This window comes from Galeopterus variegatus, unplaced genomic scaffold, assembly GCF_000696425.1.
Source record: "Galeopterus variegatus unplaced genomic scaffold, G_variegatus-3.0.2 Scaffold865, whole genome shotgun sequence".
NCBI classification, from domain to species: domain Eukaryota; kingdom Metazoa; phylum Chordata; class Mammalia; order Dermoptera; family Cynocephalidae; genus Galeopterus; species Galeopterus variegatus.
Window position 1 is genome coordinate 463867 of NW_007726976.1, and position 23457 is coordinate 487323.

At 54.1% G+C, this 23457-nt stretch overlaps 1 protein-coding gene across 1 annotated transcript in view; it reads left to right on the top strand.

The window, feature by feature from the left end:
• Window positions 1-23457, top strand: part of LOC103590720 (VPS10 domain-containing receptor SorCS2-like) — a gene marked incomplete at its 3' end in the record, with an annotated part of 448076 nt that overhangs the window by 408198 nt on the left and 16421 nt on the right. The window contains exon 5 of the mRNA XM_008573022.1: window positions 17262-17426. Coding sequence (XP_008571244.1) covers window positions 17262-17426 — 165 coding nt within the window. The remainder of the gene's footprint in view (window positions 1-17261; window positions 17427-23457) is intronic.

Below are 23457 nucleotides of genomic sequence, written 5' to 3' on the forward strand. Positions count from 1 at the left end.
AGTGTTTCCCTCCACCGGGATGAGGCTTCTCAGGGCATTTTATCGGGAAGCTTATTTAGTAAATCCAGGGAGCAGAAGTCTGTGTGTTCTTCTGCACACCTGGGAGCATGGCCTCCCCAGGCATTTCCCTTAAAATAGCCTGAAGCCTCTGTCCAGCAAAACCTCAGTCCAACCCTGTCACCTCTCCAGTCCCCAGGAAGGGACATGAGGGAGAATCTCCAAATGGGAAGATTTGTCTCCAGTCTCTAGTCCTGGTGCCAGGGGTCCCAGCTTGGCCCCTGTGGGCTGTGGACCCTGGAGAGGGGGCTCTCCCACCCCAGATGCTGAGTGTGGGCAGCCGGCCCAGCCCAGAGCCCGGCCCATGGGTGGTGCTTAGTAACCAGGAGCAGAGGAACCATTTCCTGGGCTCTCCCGAAGCCTTCCTCTCACACTACTTCCCGCATTTGCAGGGGTGTGTGTGTGTTGGGGTGTGATGAGCAGATAAAATCAAAGGTGGTGAAACATTGTCACCTCTCTCCCCCTGTGTGACAGAGACTCAAAAAGGATCACTCAAAGCCCATTTCTTCTGAGCAGTAAGAAGCCCCAAAGGGGTTAATTTTCCAGGAACCCTCAAGAGAGAGGCATTCCTCCTTGGAAAAATAACACTGAACTGGGGTTCTGTCTTAATATTTATTCTCCAGGCCAAAAAGTTACAGAAAAGGAACATAGGTGGAGTTATGGCTAAGCATAGTTTAACAATAGAAGCTGGTAACATCAGTGAAACAACAAAGTGACATTCCATAATGCAATTTGCAAAAGGTTAAGTCCATCCACCAACAAAAGCTTGTCCTCAGAAAATACTGTGTTGTCCTACAGCAGTTTCCTCAGTATGTTTACATAACGATCAAGTAACTTTAGGTTACCCGGCACCAAGGACATCTGCCCTTTGAGCCAGCAATTTTGCTGTGTTACAATTCTTTATCTACAACAGAGACTTTAGCCTGGGGAAAGTTTCCTGTCTTTTGCAAGCTTAACATTTCCATGTGTAATTTTAAAAAGTTAGGTTATACCTGAAACTACAGGGCCTTGGAAGCTAGGCCCTGTGAAAGACATTTGCTTTATAAATGTTAGTATATTCCGCAAAACATTTTTTTAAAACATCAAAACCCTCTTTCCCTTTTGCCAAACAAAATCCTATACAGAAACCCAGTCAATAAATCAAATCAAAGAAAGGCTGCTCGGGCTGGGGCTTGGCTGGGGGCTGGGAGCGCCATCCACTGGGATTCCCTGTCACCAGTCCAGACTCAGCTGGGCAACCTCTGGGCAATGTATTGACCCTATGAAAAGTGGGGACAGTAACAGTGCACCCTCTCGGGGGGGCTCAGTGGGTGAACACACAGAGTGCCCAGAGCAGCGTCTGGCCTGAGAAGTGCCTGCAGGTGCTGTTGCGACTGTGCTGGTTGACATTACGGCCTGGTGTGGTGAGTTCTCACGTTGTCATACCCGCTCGTCACAGCAATCCTGGGAGTTGCCGATCCGTGTTATCAGGGGTGGGGTGGGGTTTCAGTGACATTCTACTCTGAGTATGGCCCAGAGATACCTGCATCCTGCCCCAGAGCACAGCCCCTCCTCCCTAGGTAGGCGCCCAAGGGAGAGATGCCCACAGAGGGCCACCTCCCCCCATCTCCTGTCCCTCACCCCAACCTGTAGCTCAGGTGGAAGGAAGCGACCCAGGAGACTGGAACAGGAAGTGTGGAGGGTCCTGCTCCTTCTGGAAGGATGGGCTTGAGTCTTGCAGGGACCACAGACTGACTCCAGGTCACAGCGCTGTACACACATGGCCGGAATTCAGCATAGGCCTGCTGGGCTCCAAAGCCCTTTCTTCTGTGCCTTGCAGAGTTGAGCTTGTTATAAAGAAAAACACTCGCACAGTCAGCAAGGTAGGGAGCCTCTCATCACTGGAGGTATCCAACCAGGGGGGCAGAGGCCCTATCGTGGTGGCTCCAACATCAGAAAGTGTGCTGGTCCAGCTGGCCCCTCAGCCAGATCTGAAGTGCTGCTACACCTGACTCTCATTTCCCAGTGTCACTGCGTCTTGTGTGACAGGAGGGGGCTGAACCTGCCCCCGGCTGCCCCCGCCTCTCCACCCCACCCTTTGCTCTTTGGTCCATGCTTGTGGGAGGGGCACGTCCAGGACTCCAGAGGGACTGTGCGGGGTGGGGTCCTGGGAGGCTTCATGCAGGACGGATGTCTATCCTTCCTGATCCAGAAACACAGACACTACACTGATGGTTCTCGCTGGAATCCAGAGCTTGGTTCACCTTGGTCTCCACGTGATTGCCAAGAGCCGACGGGAAATCTACTCTAGAGCTCCCCCCAAGAACTTTAATTAAATCGTCATTCATTGTGGTAGGAAGGATAGAAGAAATGGACAAAACAGACTCTCATCTTTCCATTATTGCCGTGTATTTGTTTAATTCACTCACAGCTTATGAAGGATCTGCTCTGGGTTCGGCCACTCCCTGGCCCTGAGGACTAGAAGCCACAGGACTGGCCTGTGACTGATGGCGCATGGTTAGAGGATAGGACGAAAGGGTGGAAGATGGCACCATCTGCCACCCATCCCTCCCCAGGGTTACCGGCACCCCAACATGGACACTCAGTGGTGCCTGGAGACACCAGCACCCTGCCACTGGCAATCAGGGGTGCCTGGGGACACCGGGACCCCACCACTGGCAATCAGGGGTGCCTGGGGACACTGGCACCCCACCACTGGCAATCAGCTTCCAGTCCTCACCATGTTCGAGCTCTGCGGTGCTGCCCCACGCTGCTCCCTCTGGCCCGTGGCTCTCCTGACACTGTCCTCTCCATCCACTCTTTCCCAGCCTCCTTCTCAGCCTTAGAGCCACAAAGAAGGCACCGGGTCTCTGGTTCACTGCTTTCCCCCAACGCTGAGGCAGGCGCCAGGGGCCTTCCAGACTCCCCGCTGCCCCGCCAGTGGGCACTCCTCCTGCCTCTTCTGCCTCCGTTACATCTCTGTGGCCCACTCCTCCTCCCCACCCCTGCTGGGGGGCACCTGCTGTGGTCTGGCCGAAGCCCTCCCTGACAAGGCAGCGTCCCCCCTCATGGGTACTGTTGGGCTCTAGAGTCCACCACTGCCCGTTGCGTGCCTGCTTGTCATTCCGTTTCTCTGCTGGACTGTGCTCCGTGAAGCCGGGGAGGACAAGGCTGCTCCTTCTCTCCCCAGCACCAGCTCCCACTGGCTGGGTGGAGGCGGGAAGTCGGGAGTGAAGGGGACAGTGACCTGCATCCCTCGTCATCGCTGCAGGGTGGGAGTGAGAGCTCAGCTGCCTTGGTGGGCTTGGCTGGTTACTGACCTCTCAGGGACTCACTTGCATGAGGGACAGTAACAGTGGCTATCTCATCAGAGGGCCATTGAGATATGTGTAGGGCATTCGGCCCAGTGCCTGGCATATAGCAAGTGCTCAGTAATGCTACGGACGACCAGTTTCTCGCAGCTGCTGTTACCTACTGTGTGCAGCACAGGAGCGTTTCATTCATGCAAACCACGGTTCACGTCGGCATCAGCTACAGGACCTGCGCGCGGCTGCTCCGGACGCAGGTTTATTGTCCTCACCCCAATACGAGGAAGTTGCAGTCACAGCCTTTCAGCTCTGTCCTTGCTTGATTCTGTGGCCAGAGACTAGCCCCAGTCCCTAAGCGGATGTCCACGGCCTTGAACACTTGGTGTAGACGTTGACTCACTCTGAGCCCTCACACGTCCACCTCGAGGCAGAGCCACGTGAGTTCTTCCCGCCGAAGCCGATGCAGCATTCCAGCCAGCTTGACCAGCAGCAGCCGTCATATCCTGGTCTCTCACTGCAAATATTTGAAGAGAAAGTCTTTGGAGGAGACTCCACAATTATTTCCAAAAGCTGTTGTCTTTCCTGGGGAGGCTGCTGAAGTCGCCGATGAAAAGGAACAGCAAAGGTGCTGAGATACGTGCCCGTGCCACACGCTGTTCAATTAGGGAGCAGATAAAAGAGCTAATTGTTCAGATCTAATCGCACATAGTTAATGCAACTGTCCCGATAAAAGACAATCTTCCAAAACACAGTCACTCCGGAGAATTAGCTGCACTCAGCACAAGCAAACAGGCTTTTTAGCATTGTCTGCAGCATGTCTTCAGACAGCCAAACAAAACGCAATTAGACCGTATCCACTCCGAAGCCTCAGCGTAAGCCCCTTGGAGAGCGGAGATATCGATAGTTAGGGAGGACGAGCGTGGCGGGGCCTCGTCTCACAAATGCCGCAGACAGGACTATGAATAAATCAAGGCTGTAAGATGCTGGTGATGAATTATTTTTATGTATCTCAAAATATGTTTGTCTTACTTAGTTACTGTCGATCTGACACAAGATTTTCCAGGTCATCCTTCTGGCCAAAGAGAAAAGGTTTGCCCTCCGCTAAATTTTCAAATGTTCTTGGAAACGTTTCCTGGCCTTTCAGTGATTTTCAGGCCAATCATTAAAACTGAACCAGCCCCTTCCTGAGAATCGATCCCATAATCGTGTTTGAGCAGATGTTTTTCTAAATCGCGCTGGAGGCTTGGCAGTCCAGGTCTTGGCACACCGGTGGGCAGGTGGCTTTCAGCGTCAGGCAGCTGGGGCTCGAGGTGATGCCCCCATGGTGCATGAGGTGCGTGGCCTCGAGCGCGTCCTTTGCCCTGCCAGTGTCTGCTTCCTCGTCTGTAGCAGAGACGAGACTGCCGCCCACGCGGGCTGCTCCGGAAATGAAGTGAACACTTGGGGTGGCAGAGCCTTGCCCAGCCGGGCACACGGTTGGCACCTTCCAGCCCCACTTGAGGGATCTCACATCTGTGCAGAGACAATACCAGTCCCCAGGCCACGGAGCTGGACGCAGGCGTGCTACAGACTGGGCTTGAAACCCACAGCACTGGGCTCCTCGTGAACTCTCGCATTCACGCCCCAAAGCAGCTGCAATGCATGGAGGGGAGGAGGGGGGAGGGAGGGAAAGAGGGTTGAATTAAAAGTATTAATAACTGACTGTTAATAGACTATCGGGAAGTAAACCTTAATATTTAGAAAATGTTCTTGCCAAATACATTCCTAGGCCTTTGCTCACAAACACATTTCTTTCATAACATTATATTATTTATTGGGTTTTGTCTGATTACAAATTTAACACATTCATTCAAAAATATCGATGTACAAAACGGTGTTTCTTCATTCCACGGGTACTTACGCAGCTCCCCTCTCCTGCCGGGCAGTGCATTACAGACTAAGAACGGAGTCACAGGCGTGTCCAAAGGAAGAGAAAACTTAATACCCGAGGTCTCCTCACCCGGAAACAAACGGCTTTTAACCTTCTGGTCTGTTTCATGCACCCGTTTTCTGTATACTCATACACATCTACGTGCGCCTTTTTTTATGTGTGTGTGTGTGTGTGTGTGTGTGTGTGTGTGTGTGTGTACACTCACATATACACACGTTGACACACACATACACAGTCACTTGATCACCTGGCTTTATTCTGTCCGTAGAACTTCCCACTATCTGAAATCACCGCCCTCCCACATTCGTGTCACTGACTGTCTCTTCCACTCAGACGGAAGCCCCGTGGGGGTGCGGGTGGGTCCTGTCCTGTTCAACGCTGCATCCTCAGCACGTCACACAGCCCCTGTGCTCAGCAAACACGTGTGGCTTAATGAACAAAAAACAGGAATTCCATGCAGGGTGTTGTACCCCTCCTCGTCCTCGGCAATGACTGCTTTTGGGGCATGTTCTCCTGCCTTTCTCCATCACGGGTTCTTACGAATTCCCTCGGCTGGGTAGAGGATGGTGGGAGGCGTCCTCCTGGGAGTGGCAGGCCGTGACTGTTCCCGCTGCAAGGCAGATGAGCGGAACCTCCCCCTGACCCCTGGCATCCGTCCGCTCGGCTCTTAAGAAACCCCTGAGAAGTGCGCATGAACCAGCGTGCCACCGGGGGTGGAGGGCCCTCCCTCCTATTTCAATATATTTGGCAGGAATCGAGCAGTCTCTTTGAGGAACCATGCCGTGTATGAATGTCAAAAGGTCTCTCCGTCTTAGCCCCGCCCCCATTTATATTTCTCCAAGAGGTTTTATTAATATTCTGTCTGGGGAGTGAAGCTGTCTTTAACTCATGATGGGGCTCTGGTGGCTGAGGAGCCGCTGAGAATGTCTTAGCAAACTCCTGGATCCTGGTCGGTAAGAGGTGAGAAGCCTTGAGAACTTTGGCAGGATGAGCCAAAAGTTTTCCTGAACAGAAAAAGGCACGTACAGTGCGCCATGGTCAGCGTGAGAGAGGGAACCGAGGCCAGCTCGCCGTATTTGGTAAAATAGTTCTAGATACATCCATCAGTCAGGGCTTGGTCAGAAGCCACTTTTGGTATCTGGTGTAGGAAGGAGTTTAATACAGGGACTTGGAGGCTTACTCACACAGTGCATGTGGGCTGGGAGTGAAGGTCAGGGAAGCCGCCATGAGCATCAGGAGCTGCCTGCCACATGCAGTGGCTGGGCCCCAGGAGGATGCTGGAGGCCCTGGCAGAGCCCTGGTCCTGCCCACAGAAGCTTCAGAGGAACAGTGGCTTCCCCACTCTTGAACCCGTCAGCTCGTCGGCAGAGTCTAAGGGAGACGGAGTGTGGTCTCCAGGCTTCCAGCTCCTGGGTTTCAGGTGGGGCTGAGAAAGGCTGGACATTGAAGATCACAGAGTTCAGCATGCACAGAACGCCCCCTCATTTATATGTTAAAAGTTTGCCAGAGATGAGTTAAATGTATCCATCAATGGTATGCAATAGCTGTTGCCTGAGCACCTACTATGTGTCAGGTGGGGGCTTGGGATTCAGCAATGATTCTACGCTGTAGGGGGCTCCAGACAGCAGTGAGCAAATCCTGTAGAAAGAGGGGCTGGAGAGTCAGTGCTCACTGGGGACAGAGTTTCAGCTTGGGAGGACAGAAAAGTCACGGAGACAGAGGTGGTGACGGCTGCACAATGGTGCGGATGTGCTCAGTGCCCTGAGCCGTGTGCTCCGGGAGGTGCAGTGGGAAACTTCACCTGATGTCTATTTTGCCACAATAAAAAAAGACTGTAGGGCCGGCCCCGTGGCTCACTCGGGAGAGTGCGGCCCTGGAAGCGCCGAGGCCGCGGGTTCGGATCCTATATAGGGATGGCCGGTGCGCCCACTGGCTGAGTGTGGTGCGGACGACACCGTGCCGAGGGTTGCAATCCCCTTACTGGTCAGAAAAAAAAGAGTGTAAAGCGATGCTTTCAGAGAGTATTAATAATTGCTCTTAAGACAACAAAAGAGTAGCTTGGGGTCAGGACCCACTTAGATCGTATGCTGAGGAAGGGCCTTGAGGAGGTGGCCTCTAGGAGACAGCTGCAAGAAGGGGCCAGTCATCTGAAATGTCCTCTCCAAGCCAGTTTGAAATTTCCAATGTCTCACTGCAGGAGATGGTAAGTCAGTCAGGTGATGAGGTGTTAATGACCTTGATTTAATCATTCCACATTGTGTGCGTGTGCGTGTGTGTGTGCGTGTGTGCGTGTGTGTGTGCGCGTGTGTGTGTGCGTGCGCGTGTGCGTGTGTGTGTGCGCGTGTGTGTGCGTGTGCGTGTGTGTGTGCGCGCGTGCGTGCATGTGTGTGCGTGTGTGTGCGCACGCGTGTGTGCGTGTGTGTGTGCGTGCGTGTGTGTGTGCGCGCGTGCGTGTGCGTGTGCGTGCGCGTGTGCGTGCACGTGTGTGTGCGTGCGTGCGTGCGTGTGCGTGTGCGTGCGCGTGTGCGTGCACGTGTGTGTGCGTGCGTGCGTGCGTGTGCGTGTGCGTGCGCGTGTGCGTGCACGTGTGTGTGCGTGCGTGCGTGCGTGTGCGTGTGCGTGCGCGTGTGCGTGCACGTGTGTGTGCGTGCGTGCGTGCGTGTGCGTGTGCGTGCGCGTGTGCGTGCACGTGTGTGTGCGTGCGTGCGTGCGTGTGCGTGTGCGTGCGCGTGTGCGTGCACGTGTGTGTGCGTGCGTGCGTGCGTGTGCGTGTGCGTGCGCGTGTGTGTGCGTGCGTGCGTGTGCGTGTGTGTGTGCGCGCGTGCGTGCATGTCTGTGCGTGTGTGTGCGCACGCGTGTGTGCGTGTGTGTGTGCGTGCGTGTGTGTGTGCGCGCGTGCGTGTGCGTGTGCGTGCGCGTGTGCGTGCACGTGTGTGTGCGTGCGTGCGTGCGTGTGCGTGTGCGTGCGCGTGTGTGTGCGTGCGTGCGTGTGCGTGTGTGTGTGCGCACGTGCGCGTGTGCGTGTGTGTGTGTGCGTGCGTGCGTGTGTGCGTGTGCGCGCGTGTGTGCGTGTGTGCGTGCGTGTGCGTGTGTGTGTGTACAAAACATCCCATTGTATCCCACAACTGTATGCACTTATGATTTGTCAATTAAAAATAACATTAATTTTAAAATAAAAAATAGTTTAATATAAAGAAAGAGCCAGTCCCACAACCTCTGGGGAGGGAACCTCCAGAGCCAGAAGGTGGAGCCAGAAGGGGCTGAGGCTGGGGTAGCTGGAGCCAGGTGAGTGGAGGGACCGTGGGTGTGAAACAAGCCAGAGGAGCCTGCGGGCGAGGCGTGGGAGGTGGAAGTGGAGTGGGTGGGCCACACTCTCCCCTTGGTCTCCGGGGCTCCTCCCTTCTCCTGCTGCTCCTCCTCCTCACATGCTCCTCCCTGTGGGGGTCCTTCTGGTCTCCCTACCTGGGTGGGCTGGTTCCCTCTCAAGACCTTAGCCACAGCCATGTGTCTGTGCACGTGGCTCCCAGATGCCCACCTCCAGTGCAGATTTCCTTACTGAGCCCCCCAACAGCAACCCCCCAGGCCCCACCCTCCACCTGGGTGCGCCTCAGGAACGTCAGCCTCAATGTGAAGCCCAAGCCAGCGCTCCCCACTGTGTCCCCACTGCTGTGAAGGGCATCACCGTCCACCCTCCTGCCCAACTCAGAAACTTGGTGAGTTCCCATATTATTTATTCCCCACCAAATCTGCTGGACTCTAACTCTGAAACGTCCTTGACATCTGCCCTCTCCTCTCCAGTTCGCTACCTCTGCCCCAGGCCAGGTCACCAAGTTATCTCACCTTGTTAGCCACCACGGCCTCCTAATCAGTCCCCAGCCTCTGGTGCCCCCTGCCCTGCACTGCAGTCAGAAGCTGGCCAGGCAAAGTGAGGCACAGTCACCAACAGAGGGTGGGCTGCAGTGGGCATCTGGGGATTGGAAGCACTCCTGGACTGCTGGGACTCGGGCCATGTGGTGGCCGTGTTGGCAGGTGAGGTCCTGGAAGGAGCCGTGAGTACCAGGCCCGGGAGCACTGTGGGGGAGGCCCTGAAAGGCTCCAGCACGCACATGATCCTGCAGGTTTGCACTGATGTAAATCCAAAATTACCTCGGAGAATAGATCTTTCTGGTTGAAGAAAGCAATGAAAAGCATGGCGAGCCCTCATATGTCTGCAACAGTTGTGAGTGCGTTGCCTAGTTGGGAACCTGAGCACGGAAGAGATTACTGTCTCCAATTTAAAGTTGAGGACAGGGGCTTGCCCGAGGCCACATCTCAGTCAGACTCTGTGTCCTGGGACCTGCACCGTGCTCAGGGCTACCCAAATAAGTGACCATCATAGGGAGCAGTTTTCCCCTCAAACGCTGGATTGTCCATCCGAGTGCGCTGAGCATCCCAGTGAGACATTCCTTGACAAGAGCGAAGTTCGGGCGGGAGCATGCTTTCTCTTGTGACTCCCAGGCCTGTCTGAGGCTCTCTGGGCAGATTCTAATTTGAGGTCTGGGGGTGGATGCGTCGTGTTTGTTTGCTCCACTGTATGCCTCTCCGGCGTCAGTGCCAAGTGTTCTGCGCCCCCATCTGGGCTCATCTGTCTGGCCAGGAATAGACCAGGCATTTGGGTTTTAAATAGAAAGGTGAGATTCCAGATGACACCAATCCTAGGGGCGGGGGTGGGGACCTTTTATGGCTATACTTGGCAAAGGGCAGACTAAAAATATCCTTCCCCAGATAAAGAGTTTTGAATGGAAACCAAGGATCTGTGCGCGCAGCCAGAGCTCCAGCGGAGGCGAGAAGCTGTCTGGATGTCGTTGGTTTTTCTTTTTCTCACTTGGAGAGCTGGGAGTACGATTTTATCAGTTCCTCTAAGAGGCAGGCTGGGACACTGGCACCACCTTTTGGAGGAGATGGGTTGGAAGCCCTGCGGTGGGAAGACTTACACCAGGGACGGTGACTCGTCCGTGTGCAGGGTGCCAGGTGGAGCCACGGCTGGCTCTTGCAGGGCTCCGTCACTGGCGTGCCTCAGATAAGCAGGACCAAGCAGGTGTCCAGGTGGGACACAGTCCAGGCAGGCAGGGAGACGCAGGGCTCCAGGTCAGGCAGGCCTCCTGGCCTGTTGGAGAGGAGCACAGAAGAGCCAGCTCAGTGTCCCACAGGGTCTGCCTCTGTCTTCCTGGAGCGCCTGTCTTCACACGGCCCACTCTGGCCCTGCTCGCATGAGCCACATCTCGGCTGTGGAAACTCTCCTGATGTCCAGCCTGGGTGAGGGGCCCTTCCTGCTGCGGCTCACCCAAGCAGTGCCCCTCTCAGACCTACCAGATGACTTCCCTGACTGCTGTGCGTGCCTGGGGGCAGGGATCCTGGGATCCATCTCCCAGCCCGCCGCAAAGTGGGAGCTCGGTGTGTGCTGAGGAGTCGGTCAGCGCTGGACCGGGAGGGAAGAAGTGGGGGGTCCCTCGCCTGCCCAGCCTGACCCTACTTCTTCTTTCTCACAGTCAGAGGTCCAGTCCCAAAGCTCTGGATGGACCCTGCAGACTTCCAGAAGCCATTCCTAGTCTTTGGAGATGGGAGGGATCCTTCTAGAATCTTTAAAGTCTGTTGCATCAGGATCGCTGGTGTTGTCTATTTTCTGGACAGATATGGTAATATCATCGGCCATGGTGTCTGTCCAGGGTTGTGCAGACGAATGACATAGGGAGAGAAGTGCCGGGAGCGTGGTCTACCACAACGCACTCTCTGGCTCAGCTTCCCCATCTGAGAAATGGAGATAATCACACCTACCTAGTAGGGATTCTGCGAGCATTTAATAAAGCAAGTGACTCACCTGACCCCGTACTGGCCCCCGACCATGTGCTGGGAACTGCAAGTTACGTTGCCGTTTCTGGGACTTATGCTTCGGATGGACTGTTCATTAGTCAGCAAACCTGTCAGTTACTTCTCTTTAACATGGTTTAGCATGTTGCCTCTGCCTTTGAAAAACCCAGCCTCATGAGCCCCCAGAACCTAACACAGGTACCATATGTTCCCCCCAGAATAGAAAGCAGTAAAAATACACCGTTTAAAATAGAGTCTGGTTCCCAATTTGGAAGAACAATCTGCCAGCCTCTGCCTGGCAAGATGCTAATTGATTTGTTTTGTGTGCTCCAATAATCCTCTCCTTGTCAGCACTTTTTTCTTCCCCGTCTTTCCTGGCTGACGATTCCAACTCTGAGGCCAAAAATAGCCGCCACCTGGCCAGAATGGCTTACTTGGGTTTCTCTCCTCTAACCTCGGTACCACCACCGGCAGAGCCTGGGCCTCACCCCGGTCATGAGCAGAGCAGAAACGTGGCTGTGATGGAGAGACGGTCCTATACCCGGAGCCCTGACTCAGTGTGTGAATAACAGCAACAGCTGTTTGTTGGGAATGCAGTGACTGCTCAGAGCCAGGCCCTGTGCTCTGGGCTGAGGATATAGAAAGGAAGACATGGGCCCTGCCGGCCTAGAGAGGAATGCAGACCGGCAGAGAGCACTCGGGAACACTGGGCTACAGCACGCTTACGCACAAGGAGCTGGGAGAGGGAGTAGCGGAGGGGTGGAACCACTCTGTATCACAGAGGGCTTCCTGGAGGAGGTGACCTTTGAAGTGAGCCTCGGTGGACAGGAATGTGTTCAACAAGCAGATAACAAGGGAAGGTAGCATCATAAAAAACAGACTAAGCTCATGCTGGAGGCACCTGCCAAGCAGGGACACCAAAAATAAATGTGAAACATTCACGTTTGTTGAAGTTGCCTAGAATTTTGTGCTCAGAAAATTTGAGAGACTCTATCTTACTTTTATGACACATGGGTTTGGTGTCATTTTGAGAACTGAAGATTTGATTCTGAATTACCAGTGGCAGGGTTGGGGATGTCTTGGTCCCGCCGTGCACTCCACCCAGAGGGGACAGAATGTACACAGGTGGGCTCAGCTAATTGGAGAAACGCGAGGAGTTTGGTGAAGTTAACGCCATGAGCCTGAGGGGTGGGAGAGGTAAGGCTGGAGCAAGAGACAGGGCAGGGACCCCCACCTGCGTGCCTCGGTTATACTGTCATCTCTGCCTGAAACACCTTTTTCCCGTCTGCCAGTCAAATTTCCATCCATTCTTCAAGGCTCAGCTGGCTGCCACCTCCTCCAGAAAGGCTTCCTTCTTGCCCTCATGCCTGCCCTACTCCTGAATGCTGTTTTCCCTCTTCTCTGCTCTCACGCAGCCCTGTGCACACCCAAATCCTTGCTTGGACCACGTGGCTTTGCAGCTGTAGAGGAGTGAATGAATGAACGAATGAATGGATGAGCCTTCATCGATGTGTGAAACTGAGCAGTGGAGAGGAATAAGCGAATGGGTTTTTTTTTATGACTCTTGCTCTCTGGGCTACTTAAATATTCATAAGGATGTTTTCCTCCCGAAGGTGAAAAGCAAACAAACAATCCCCTTAGGATTCACGGACCGAGATGGGATTGTTCGCTCACTCGCTCACGCACGCGTTCATCCGTGGGATCGGCAGGTGCAGATTAACTGCCGGCCCTGCGTCAGGCCCGCACCAGATGCTGGAGCCACATGGAAGGAGCCACTCAAGGTGTACGGTCTGGTGGGGGACGGGCAAGTAAGAAGCAGCATGGTGCAGGCATTTTGAAAATGCATCACACGGCAGTGCTTTCACAAGGGGACTTGGGCCTCCCTGGATGACCAGCCCAGCTGAAGCCAGGGGTGCGGGTCTCTGGCCACAGCATGGAGCACAGAGCATGGGATGGATGTTGAGTGAGACGTGTGTGGGACATCTTGGTGATTTATGTCATTCTTCCTGGTTATCCAGGGAATCTGCGCCTAGAGCAGAACCTTTAGGAGGGGGAGGATGGGCACGCAGGAGCCAAGCCGGAGGAGCTCCTGACGGCCAGAGATGGAGCAGTGGGAGAACCAAGATACCGAAACAGTACAGAGCACAGCTCAAAGTGTAAATAAATATCCACGAGTCACAGTGAGAGAAACAAACGATTAAATAAGTAAATAATGGGGGAGAAGAGACAAATCTCCCATGCAGAAGAATTCCAGGTAATTTTCGTAGATATTCCTTGTTCATAAGTGTGGTTAGGTGTGGTCTGCACGGTGACTTCCTTCCCGAGAGTTCTGTGTGGAGAGGGGACAAAAGTGACTGTGCAGCAGAGAATCCTGACAGAGGCCACCCTGGCATCTCCATCTGCACTAAGTCCTGGTGACGGTGCAGACCCTGGTGCGATGTGATGAGGACGCCTTAGCCTCTGGGGTCTTCCTCCCGAAACCATGACAACCCCTGTCTAACCGTGAGGAGCACTCCAGACAGACCCAAACGGAGGTGCATTCTGCAAAATCCCTGCCCAGTGCTCCTCAAGACCGTCAAGGTCATCAGAAGCAAGGAAAGTCTACGAAACTGTGACAGCCAAGAGGAGCCAACGGAGATGTGAAAACTAAATCCTGGGTGGGTCCTGGAACAGAAAAAGGAAAACCTCGTGAAATCTAAGCAAAGTATGGTATTTAAATAATGCTTCTGTGCTGATTGATGTTGGTTCGTTAGTTGTGACAGATGTGCCACACTACTGTAAGACTTGTGTGTGGTACACAGGAACGCTCTGGACTGTCTTTGCAACGTTTCTGCAAATCTGAAACTATTCTAAAATAAAAACTTTGTTTAAAATGAAAAAATAAATCCCTTCTAACCCCACCACTTAAAACCAACCACGATAAAGTCCCCCTGTGTTGCCTTCCATTCTTATTTCTATGCATGTCCACTGACAGAATTACACCTGCGTCCCTATACGCTTACCTGCCATCGACGACACTGCCTTATGATTTTGTCAGTGTAAAATGTATAGAAACTGTACCTCCTTGTGATTTTGCACCTGCTTTCTCTCACGAGCACATAAGTGCCCTTGTCACGAAGCATTCTTTGCAGACATTATTGCACGGTCTGCGGCTCCCCGACCATTCTTCAGTCCTTCCCAAATTTCTCCTGCGTGAAACCCGCACCGGGAGGAGCATCTGAACACACTTCTTTGTCCCCATTTCAGGGTCAGTGTTGTCCAAGGAGTCGGTCTCAAAGGATACCATGGGGTCTCCTTCAGGCCCTTGGTTCGCTGAAGGCTTTTGTGTTAGAGGAGACTAATTAATGTACCCGAGAAGCTCATTAAGGTTTCCCTGGAAAGAAGGAGCGTACCGGGTGAGCATCCGTCCGTGGAAAGGCAGGCACTTTGTGCAACCTATTGATTTTGCTCTGTGTTCTTAATTGTCTTCTGGAGATGTCTAAAGGTTTGGGAAGGCCACTGTGGTGGCCCTGCCACTGCCCAACGCCCTCCCCAGGAAGGCAGTGCTCATCTCCCCAGGCCAGTCCCAGCCTCACCCAATGCCAGGCCTGGCTAAATGCCCATCCTGCAGCATGGCCAGGAGCAGGGCCCTGGAGCCAGATGCTCAGATCCCAGCCTTAGTTCCCTCCTGCCTGGCGTGTGACCTCAGCAGCTTGCTTCACCTCTATGCCTCAGTTTCCCCATCTAGCAAGCAGAAATAATAGTATGGTGAGAACCACCTCACAGGGCTCTATGAAGACAGCCTAGTCACACTCATAATAAACTTTGATTGAAAGCTCACTCGGTGGTGCCTGGTGCCTTGGGAAAGGAGCAATGTTATTTTCCCCATTTTACAAATAAGGAAACTGAGGCACAGAATGGTCAGTAAACTTGCCTGTGGTCACACAGATGTGAAATTTGAACCAGGCTATGTGGAGACTGAGTGTGTGCCCGTAGTCTCCTACTGTACAAGCACACGGTGACCATTCGTTCATACGTTCCCTCTTTCATTCATTCAACAAATGTGTGGCATCCCCACCCGCATCAGGCGCCAGGCCCTGCAGGGACGGGGGAGGAGGAGTACAGCTCAGACGTGGCTGACAGGGCTGACAGTTCCTAAGGAAGAGGCCACCCCTCTGTGGAATGTGGTGGGAGGATTCCCTGTGGCCTTGTGGCAGGGGGCTCGACCCTGCCCAGGGGTACAGGAGGCCCACCTGAGGACGGGAAGCTCAGTGGGGAGTGAGCAATGAGAAGGGGCCAGACGGGTAGGGGAGCGGCCGTGTGTCAGAGTGGAGCGGGCTGGCTGGGGTCCGGGAATGGGGACAAATAGCAGGAGGGAGGCCAGCAGGGAGGCCGGTCCTGGAATGGCCTAAGGAACCACCTGCGGAACTCGGATGTCTCCCAGGGGCCATGAGGAGCCATGAGGGATTTCCCAAGGTCTGTGTTTATGAAAGTGGACCCAGATTCCCGAGTGGGGAATGGATCCTCAGGGTGCGGCTGCAGGGCCTGCCCACCCCACCCATGCTGCAGGGGGGCGCTGAGCCACTTGGATGCCTAGGGCCGCAGGACCTACCCCCACCCCGATGGCTGACCCAGGCTCGTGGCCCCTCTGCACACCTCTGAGCCCTCCTGTCACCCCTAGTGTGGGCAGCAGGGTGAGAGTGGTCCGACCCTTGGCCCCGTTTTCCTGACCCTTCTGTAAGACAGACAGAAAGTCCACGCAGCCCGGGCTTGCGTGGCTGAGTGAACGAGAAGCTGGTATGCAAGCTGGATGTTGAAAGGAGCCACAGGCGGCGTCCCCAGAGCAGGACACTGCCACACAGCACAGCTCCGTGGACTCCCCGATGCGTCACTGGTGGAACAAACAGGCCCCATTGCGACTTCCCCCACAGTGGCCCTTGAAGGAGCAGATGCACGCTGTGGGACTGTCCATCACCCACCTCATGGGCCCACTCCGGCGTGTCCTGGCCTCCTGTCATTTCAAGTGCATGACGCTAACGTTTGGTGTAGAACCAGCAGATGGAAAGATATGGATGTCCCAAATCCTGTCACGCTGCAAATCCAGCCTGGGTGAGGTGGCCCCATCCTAAATGACCTGCTGCTGTACAGGCCCTTTGTGACCCATCCCCACCAGTAGCCATGTGGATGTTGAAAAAACAGAAACCAGGTCACGTCCCCCTGTCCTCACGATAGCAGAGGCCTGGCCTTCCCCCTTAACAGCAGGACCCCCACTGCAAGCTCTCACCAGGACTGCGTGTGTTTCCTGGGGCTGCCACAGCAAAGGCCCGCAAACGGGGGCCGAGAGCCACAGAAACATGTTCTCACGGTCTGGAGGCTGCAGGTCCAGTCGAGGGTGGGCAGGGAAGCTCCTCTGCAGGCTTGTCCTCTGCCGCTTCCAGCTCTGGCGTTCCGTGCATGTACACACGTGTCTCCAGCCTCCCTGTTCAGGTCCCCGCCTTCTCTGTGACTCTGTCTTCCCCTCTTCTTACAAGGACACCAGTCGTTGGATTTAGAACTCACCCTAAATCCAGAATGGTCTCATCCCGAGGTCCTTAACTAACACCATCTCCAAAGACCCTACTTCCATGGGAGGGCACATTCATAGGTACCACGGGTTAAGATGTTGCCACATCTTCTCGGGGGCACCATTCAACCCGCTGCAGTGCTCTCCACGGCCTGCAGGCTTCACCCCGCTGCTGCGGCAGGCCCGTCTCCCCCTCTCACCCCCTCAGCCGGCCCCCGAGCTCCCGTGTCATGGCCTGGCTCAGCGCTCTCCTGCCCTGAAGGTGGCCCCACCGCTCTGGTCACCCTCCTCCTCAGCCACTCCTGTCCTGCTTTGCTTCCTTCAGGGCGTCGGTCGTCCCTGTAATAGTATTTCAGACATGGTTGTTGACATGCTCAGCGTCTTGGCTCCCTCCAGAATGGATTCTCATTCTCGGCAGAGACCTTGAGCCTCGTGATCACGGCCTAGTCTCTGCATCAGAGCAGTGCCAGGCGCCGGGCACTCCGCGAATGAATGGATGGATGGATGGTCGGCACGGAGCCGCCGGGTGCAGGCGGACCAGCGGTTCCTGCTGCACGCTCTCCCGGCCAAGGCCTCACATCCCCTCTTTGTGTTTCAGATCATCCTGGTGAGCTCTTCACTCAGCGAGCGGGACCAGAGCCTCTTCCTCAGCACGGACGAAGGTGCCACCTTTCAGAAGCAGCCCATCCCCTTCTTTGTGGAATCTCTGATTTTCCACCCCAAGGAGGAGGACAAGGTCCTGGCCTACACCAAGGAGAGCAAGGTAAGAAGGCGCTGGGGCCACGCCTGCTCTGGGGGGCTGTGTTTACGTCATGACGGAGGAAGCCTTTTCTGAGCAGGTGGGACTCAGAGCCCTGGGCTGGCTGAGGGGGAGCCTCCGGGGCTCGGAGGCGCTGGGCCCCATGATCGCCCTTCCTGTGGTCCACGTGTCAGCTGTGGGGAATGCCACCTGCACGGCTGTGCTGCTGTGGATAAGGAAGGTGAAGCTGGCACAGAGAGGCCTGAGAGCCGGGGCCATGGGTAGCAGATCATTATTAGGATTGTTGCACACCGCCTCCACCCTGCACACCAGCTGAAAGGGCCTTCCTCTGTTTCTGGGACATTCCACACACGCTCCCGTGCCAGGCCTTGCCAGGCCTTTCCCTCAGCCTGGAATGTTCTTCCACCTTCACCAAGGAAAGTGAACCATCTAGATCCCAAACCAGCATCCCCTCCTCTGGGCACTGTGTCCCCCAGAGAGAGTGATGGAGAGCTCTTCACAGGGGTGCAGCGTGGGAAGCCCAAGGGGCCAGCATGGAGGAGGCGGTGTCAGCAGGGGGCTGGGCCCATCGAGGTCCTGAAGGGATGAGGAGGATGAGGCCACAGGCTGGGAAAGGCCAGGAGTGGTGCGGCCGCCACAGCTGTAGGAAAGGGCCTTCGTTAGTGTCCTGCGGCCACTGCAACAGAGCACTGCAGACTGGTGGCTTAACGTGACAGAAATGTATGGGCTCACAGTTCTGGAGGCCAGCAGTCCAAAATCAGTTTCACTGGGCCAAAATCAAGGTGTCTGCGGGGTTGTGCTGCTTCTGGAGTGTCTAGGGGAATCCCTCCTCGCCTGCTCCAGTTCCTGGTGGCTGCCGCTGTTCCTTGGCTTGTGGCCGCATCACTCCAGTCTTAAGGGCAGCACCTTCAAACCTTTCTCTGCTCCATCTCCGTATCGCCTGCTCCATGTCTGCATGCACACGTGTGTGAGAGTGTCAACTCTCCCTCCATCCCTCCCTTTTATAAGGACACATGTGATTGCATGTAGGGCCCCGCAGATAATCTTCACATCTAAACACTGGCAAAGTCCTTTTTTGCCCTAGAAGGTAGCAATCGCAGTTTTAAAGAATAGGACGTGGGTACCTTTTGGGGGGCAGTTTTCAGCCTCCCACCATGCCCAATAAGATGGATGGGCTCCATAGTGGCAGGAAAGGGCCCAGGAGGAGGCCTGGCCCTGGTTACAGTAGCTCAGCCCCTGCGGAAGTGTGGTTGAGCAGTCAGGGAGCAGGAGGAACAGCACCCCAGCCTCTCTCCTCCCGCCCTCCAACCTTCTGCTACTGCCTCCCACGGGCAGAATCCACCCAGCCCGTGGAACAGGGCCCACCTGGATCTGGGCAGCAAATGGGGGCTGTCCAGGCCAGCGTGGGCCCCACCGTTCCACACTCCTCCAGATTCCTGTGCCTCTCTTTTCCAGCTCTGATGGCAGTGTGTAATTATATGTATTTGTGCTATTATTTGGTTGTTATCTGCACCCTACACACATACTCAGGGTCATCTCCTTGAAGGTAGGGACTGTATCTGATTATTATTGTTATTGTTATTTTACCATTTTAGTCTCAACTACCTGGCTGAAAATATTTGTTGGATGGAGGGATGGAGTAATGGGTGGGGGGTGGATAGGATGGATGGATAGATGGATGGACGATGGATGGATGGGTGAGTGGATGGATGGATGGATGGATGGATGGATGCATGGGTGGATGAATGGATGGATGGATGGACGATGGATGGATGGATGGATGGATGGATGGATGGATGGATGGTGGATGGATGGATGGATGGAATGGATGGATGGATGGATGGATGGATGGTGGATGGATGGATGGATGGAGGATGGATGGGTGGATGGAGGATGGATGGATGGATGGGTGGATGGAGGATGGATGGATGGATGGATGGATGGATGGATGGATGGATGGATGGATGGGTGGATGGATGGATGGGTGGATGGATGGGTGGATGGATGGGTGGATGGATGGATGGGTGGAGAGTGGATGGATGGATGGATGGGTGGATGGATGGGTGGATGGATGGGTGGATGGATGGATGGGTGGATGGGTGGATGGATGGGTGGATGGATGGGTGGATGGATGGGTGGATGGATGGGTGGATGGATGGGTGGATGGATGGGTGGATGGATGGGTGGATGGATGGGTGGATGGATGGGTGGATGGATGGGTGGATGGATGGGTGGATGGATGGGTGGATGGATGGGTGGATGGATGGGTGGATGGATGGGTGGATGGATGGGTGGATGGATGGGTGGATGGATGGGTGGATGGGTGGATGGGTGGAGAGTGGATGGATGGGTGGAGTGGATGGGTAGATGAATGAATGAATGACAAATTTCTGCTAGTAGGGATCCCCTAGTCAGGGACCTACAGTGGAGACTCCTGACTGGACCAAGCCACAGCTCCCTTTGGGACTGGTCTCCTTGCCAAGGTCTGGTCCCCGCTGACTGGTGTCCCTGCATTCCCTGGCCTCATAGGCCGCATCTTTGCTCCCAGTGCCTTCCTTTGGGACAGCATGTCTCTGGGTATTAATAGCGCTACTTAGCCTTCCTTGTAATTAGACTGAAGCACCGTCACAGAGACTATTTTCCTGCAGAAATTGGCTGCACTGCAGTTGCTCTTTAATTTATGGTGCCCTGAAAAATTAACGGAGCTGAAAGCTTGGTTATTTCCTTGGTTCCTTTCTGTGACTGTACGGAAGGAAAAAGGAGAGAAGAAAAGGCTTAGCTTCTGTTGTGAAAGGAATGAGGAATGTGAGGAAATTAATAACAATGACAGCAGGGCTTTAGTTTTGGGGGGCTTTATGGATTTTCCAGGCTCTCTAACTTCCAAGAAGTGGGGTGTGGTATGGTGGAACAATGCCGGCCTTTGATGCCAACAGGTGTGCATGTTTGTCAGGCATCTGCTGCAGAATGCTGGGTAACACACAGCCCAACACTCAGCGCTGTGCAACAAGCATCGTTTTTTGTTCCCAGGTCTGTGGGTTGCCGGGGCTCTGCAGGCCCTGCTGGGATTGGCTGGACCTGGTTCCCTACTGCTGGAGGGTTCAGGTCCTGCACACCTGTTTTCCTGGGAGCGTGTTCATCTCACGATGGGGGCAGGGTGGGGGGTGGCAGAGCCAACAGCAGCGCTAGCGAGTTGGCTTTGACCTGGAATACGTCACATCTGCGCACATGCCGTCGGCCAAAGCCAGTTACATGCCAAGCCCGCTGTCAACAGCGTGGGCACAAATACTCTGTTCACAAGGATTTACAGGTTTATACAAAACAAAGTGCGCTCCTCTGTTTCCTTCCCTTCAATCTTCCTCCCAGGAGCCTTCTCTCCCTCTAGCAACCATTCTCTCCGCCTACCCTGTTCCCTGCTTTTATTTCCTTCTTTTACTGCCTCATGATAAATCAGGGTGTTCCGAACCTACCTTATTTGGAACCTGGACAGGCTTCCTAGGGGAGAGCCTAACAAGCTTTTCTTCCAAGCCTCAGCAAACTGCATTAGGCTCCTGGGATCAATAGGATGTGAGGGCCTGGCAGTCCCTCCCACACCAGCTGGGGACCACTGGTGCAAGACCGACCAGCTCGGACCTTGGACCTGCTCACTGGCAGAGCCCTGATCACGTCCTTCTAAGACATAGTCAGATTCACTTATTTTATTTTATTTTATTTTATTTTACTCTCTTCTGCTTCCCATCACTGTGAGAAATTGACCTGAGCCTGGGACTGCCTTCCAGAAACTTACAGGGGAGAGAAGGCACCTTTGGGTGGGCAATCAGGGAAGACTTTGGGAAGGCAGAATGTTCAAACAGAGGCTTAAAGAGTGGGTCAGACTACACGTTTACTTTTTAACACAACCTCAGACCAATAAAGATGATCACACAAGAAAGGAAAGAAAAAGAATCCCCCCCCCCATCCTCCAGTCCTAAGTAGAGCAGTGCTCGCATTTATCCCTGTTAGAGAAGGTTAAAGGGCTGTCATGGCACCGGGGTGTGACACGGAAGGGGAGGACTCCTGGTGACATGGAGTGGGCAGAGGCGCAGGCTTCACCTTTCATGCTGTGAGCATCAGCAGGTGCACGGGCTGCCTAGCCAGGCTGCGAGCTTCAACATCACGCTTATAGCTCTGTCTGACCTCAGACTTCAGAACCAGGAAGGAATTGGACTCCTCTCAAGCAACAACAATTTTGTGAGCATTGAGAATCTTTCCCCACAGGGTTTGCTCCCGTTTGCTCTGACCATCTGCAGCTGCCGGGGCTCAGGACAGGAACAACACACCACTCTGAATATTTAAGCAGAAAGTGGATTTAGCATGAGGGATAAAGAGCTTTCTAAATTATTGGGAGAGCTGGAGGAGGGGGCTTCAGGCCGCACCCCCAAGGATGCCCCCCAGAAGCCTGCGATGCTGACCACCAGTGGAGGTTCTACCTCTGCCCACAGGAAGGTGGAACCAGGTACCTGCTGGACTTCCCATGGTGAAAAATGCGTGGCTGGTGCAGCTGAAGCCACCACCACCACAGCCCCCACTGCCTGGGAACATCCATGAAGCGAGCGATTGTACACTGGAATGCAGAGTCCAGCACTGCCTCCACCACAGCTACCTCTGCATCCTGCAGAGCTGAGGATGGACGCTGGAGCATGTCCCCATGACCTTGCTAGCCAGTAAAAATGCCCAAGTGGACAGGCAAATGCCTCCCTCTCACTTTCGCCTTCCAAACCTCATGTGCATGCCTCCATCTGACCCAGCGCTCTAGCTGCAAGGGAGTCTGACAACACCGGGTTTTAGCACTCCAGCCCCTGCAGTACAAGGTGCCCTGGAGTGAGGGAGGAAAGGCAGGATGCTGAGCACATCCAGATGCCGCTAGGACCCAGGGCAGAGTGCAGCACCTCTAGTAACCGTGTGAGTCCCCCGACATGTGACCCTGTGTGTGCACCTTCCAGAGGACCTCATCCTGACTCTTTACCTTCACTTCCTACCTTGTTCTGACTCCTTGTCGTGTTTTCTTTCTGTCAGTGTGGCAGTGTGTTCCAGCACACTTCTGCCACTCCTTTCTGAGATGTGCCAACTAGCGTAAGTAGATGACCCTTCCATGGGACGTCTCTGTGCAGCTCTCAGCAGTGGGCGACTGGGCTGTCCCTCATGTTTATTCTTGTTTACTGGCTGGCGTTTGTCTTTTATTAAGCAGAGATGTTCTATTTCTGCAGCAGTTGATGGCAGATAGTAAAATCACCTCCCATGAGAAGGAATTGGAAAGGCTTCATAAAGTTCCAGTGCTGGCATCATAAATGCAGTACATCGGCGATGATGACAATGATAATGCCATCCATTACTATGGAGGTTTTATTACCCAGCTGCCAGAAACTGATGGCTACAGATTCATTTTTATTCGCTATTGACTGTGGGTATGAGCAGTGCTCTCCCGATTTGCAGATAGGTAAATTGAGACATGAGGTGCAGGGGGCCTCAGATGACCCAGAGAAAGGAATAGAGATGATCAGTCATCTGGGGAGGAGGGTTCCTCAGCCACTGGTATAGTACTGTGAGCTCAGGTTTGTAAGTTGAGAATTGCTGCTGTAATTGAATACTGTGTGACTTTGACTAACTTACTTGACCTCTCTGAGTTTCAGTTCTTTCATCTGTAAAGAGGGAAAATTGCTCATCTTCTGGGTGTGTTTGTGAGTCTGTATGTATGTGCTCGTGTGCATGTGTGTGTGAGCATGTGCATGTGTGAATGTGTGTGTGCACTCATGTGCATGCGTGTTTGCATGTGTGTGTGAAATGAGGCAGCATTTGGCAAGCATAGCTCAGTGCCTGGCTCCATAAAAGGCTGCAGCCACTGCCAGTCTCACTCATGGAGGCCCAAACACAAAATTAAGTACCAGTGGCGCCACAGCTATTTACTGAGCACCTACTACACAGCAGGCCCAGCTCTGCATGCTTAATAAGGCAGATGAGTTCCTTGCCCCATGCAGCTGATGTTCTAGGGGATGGAAAC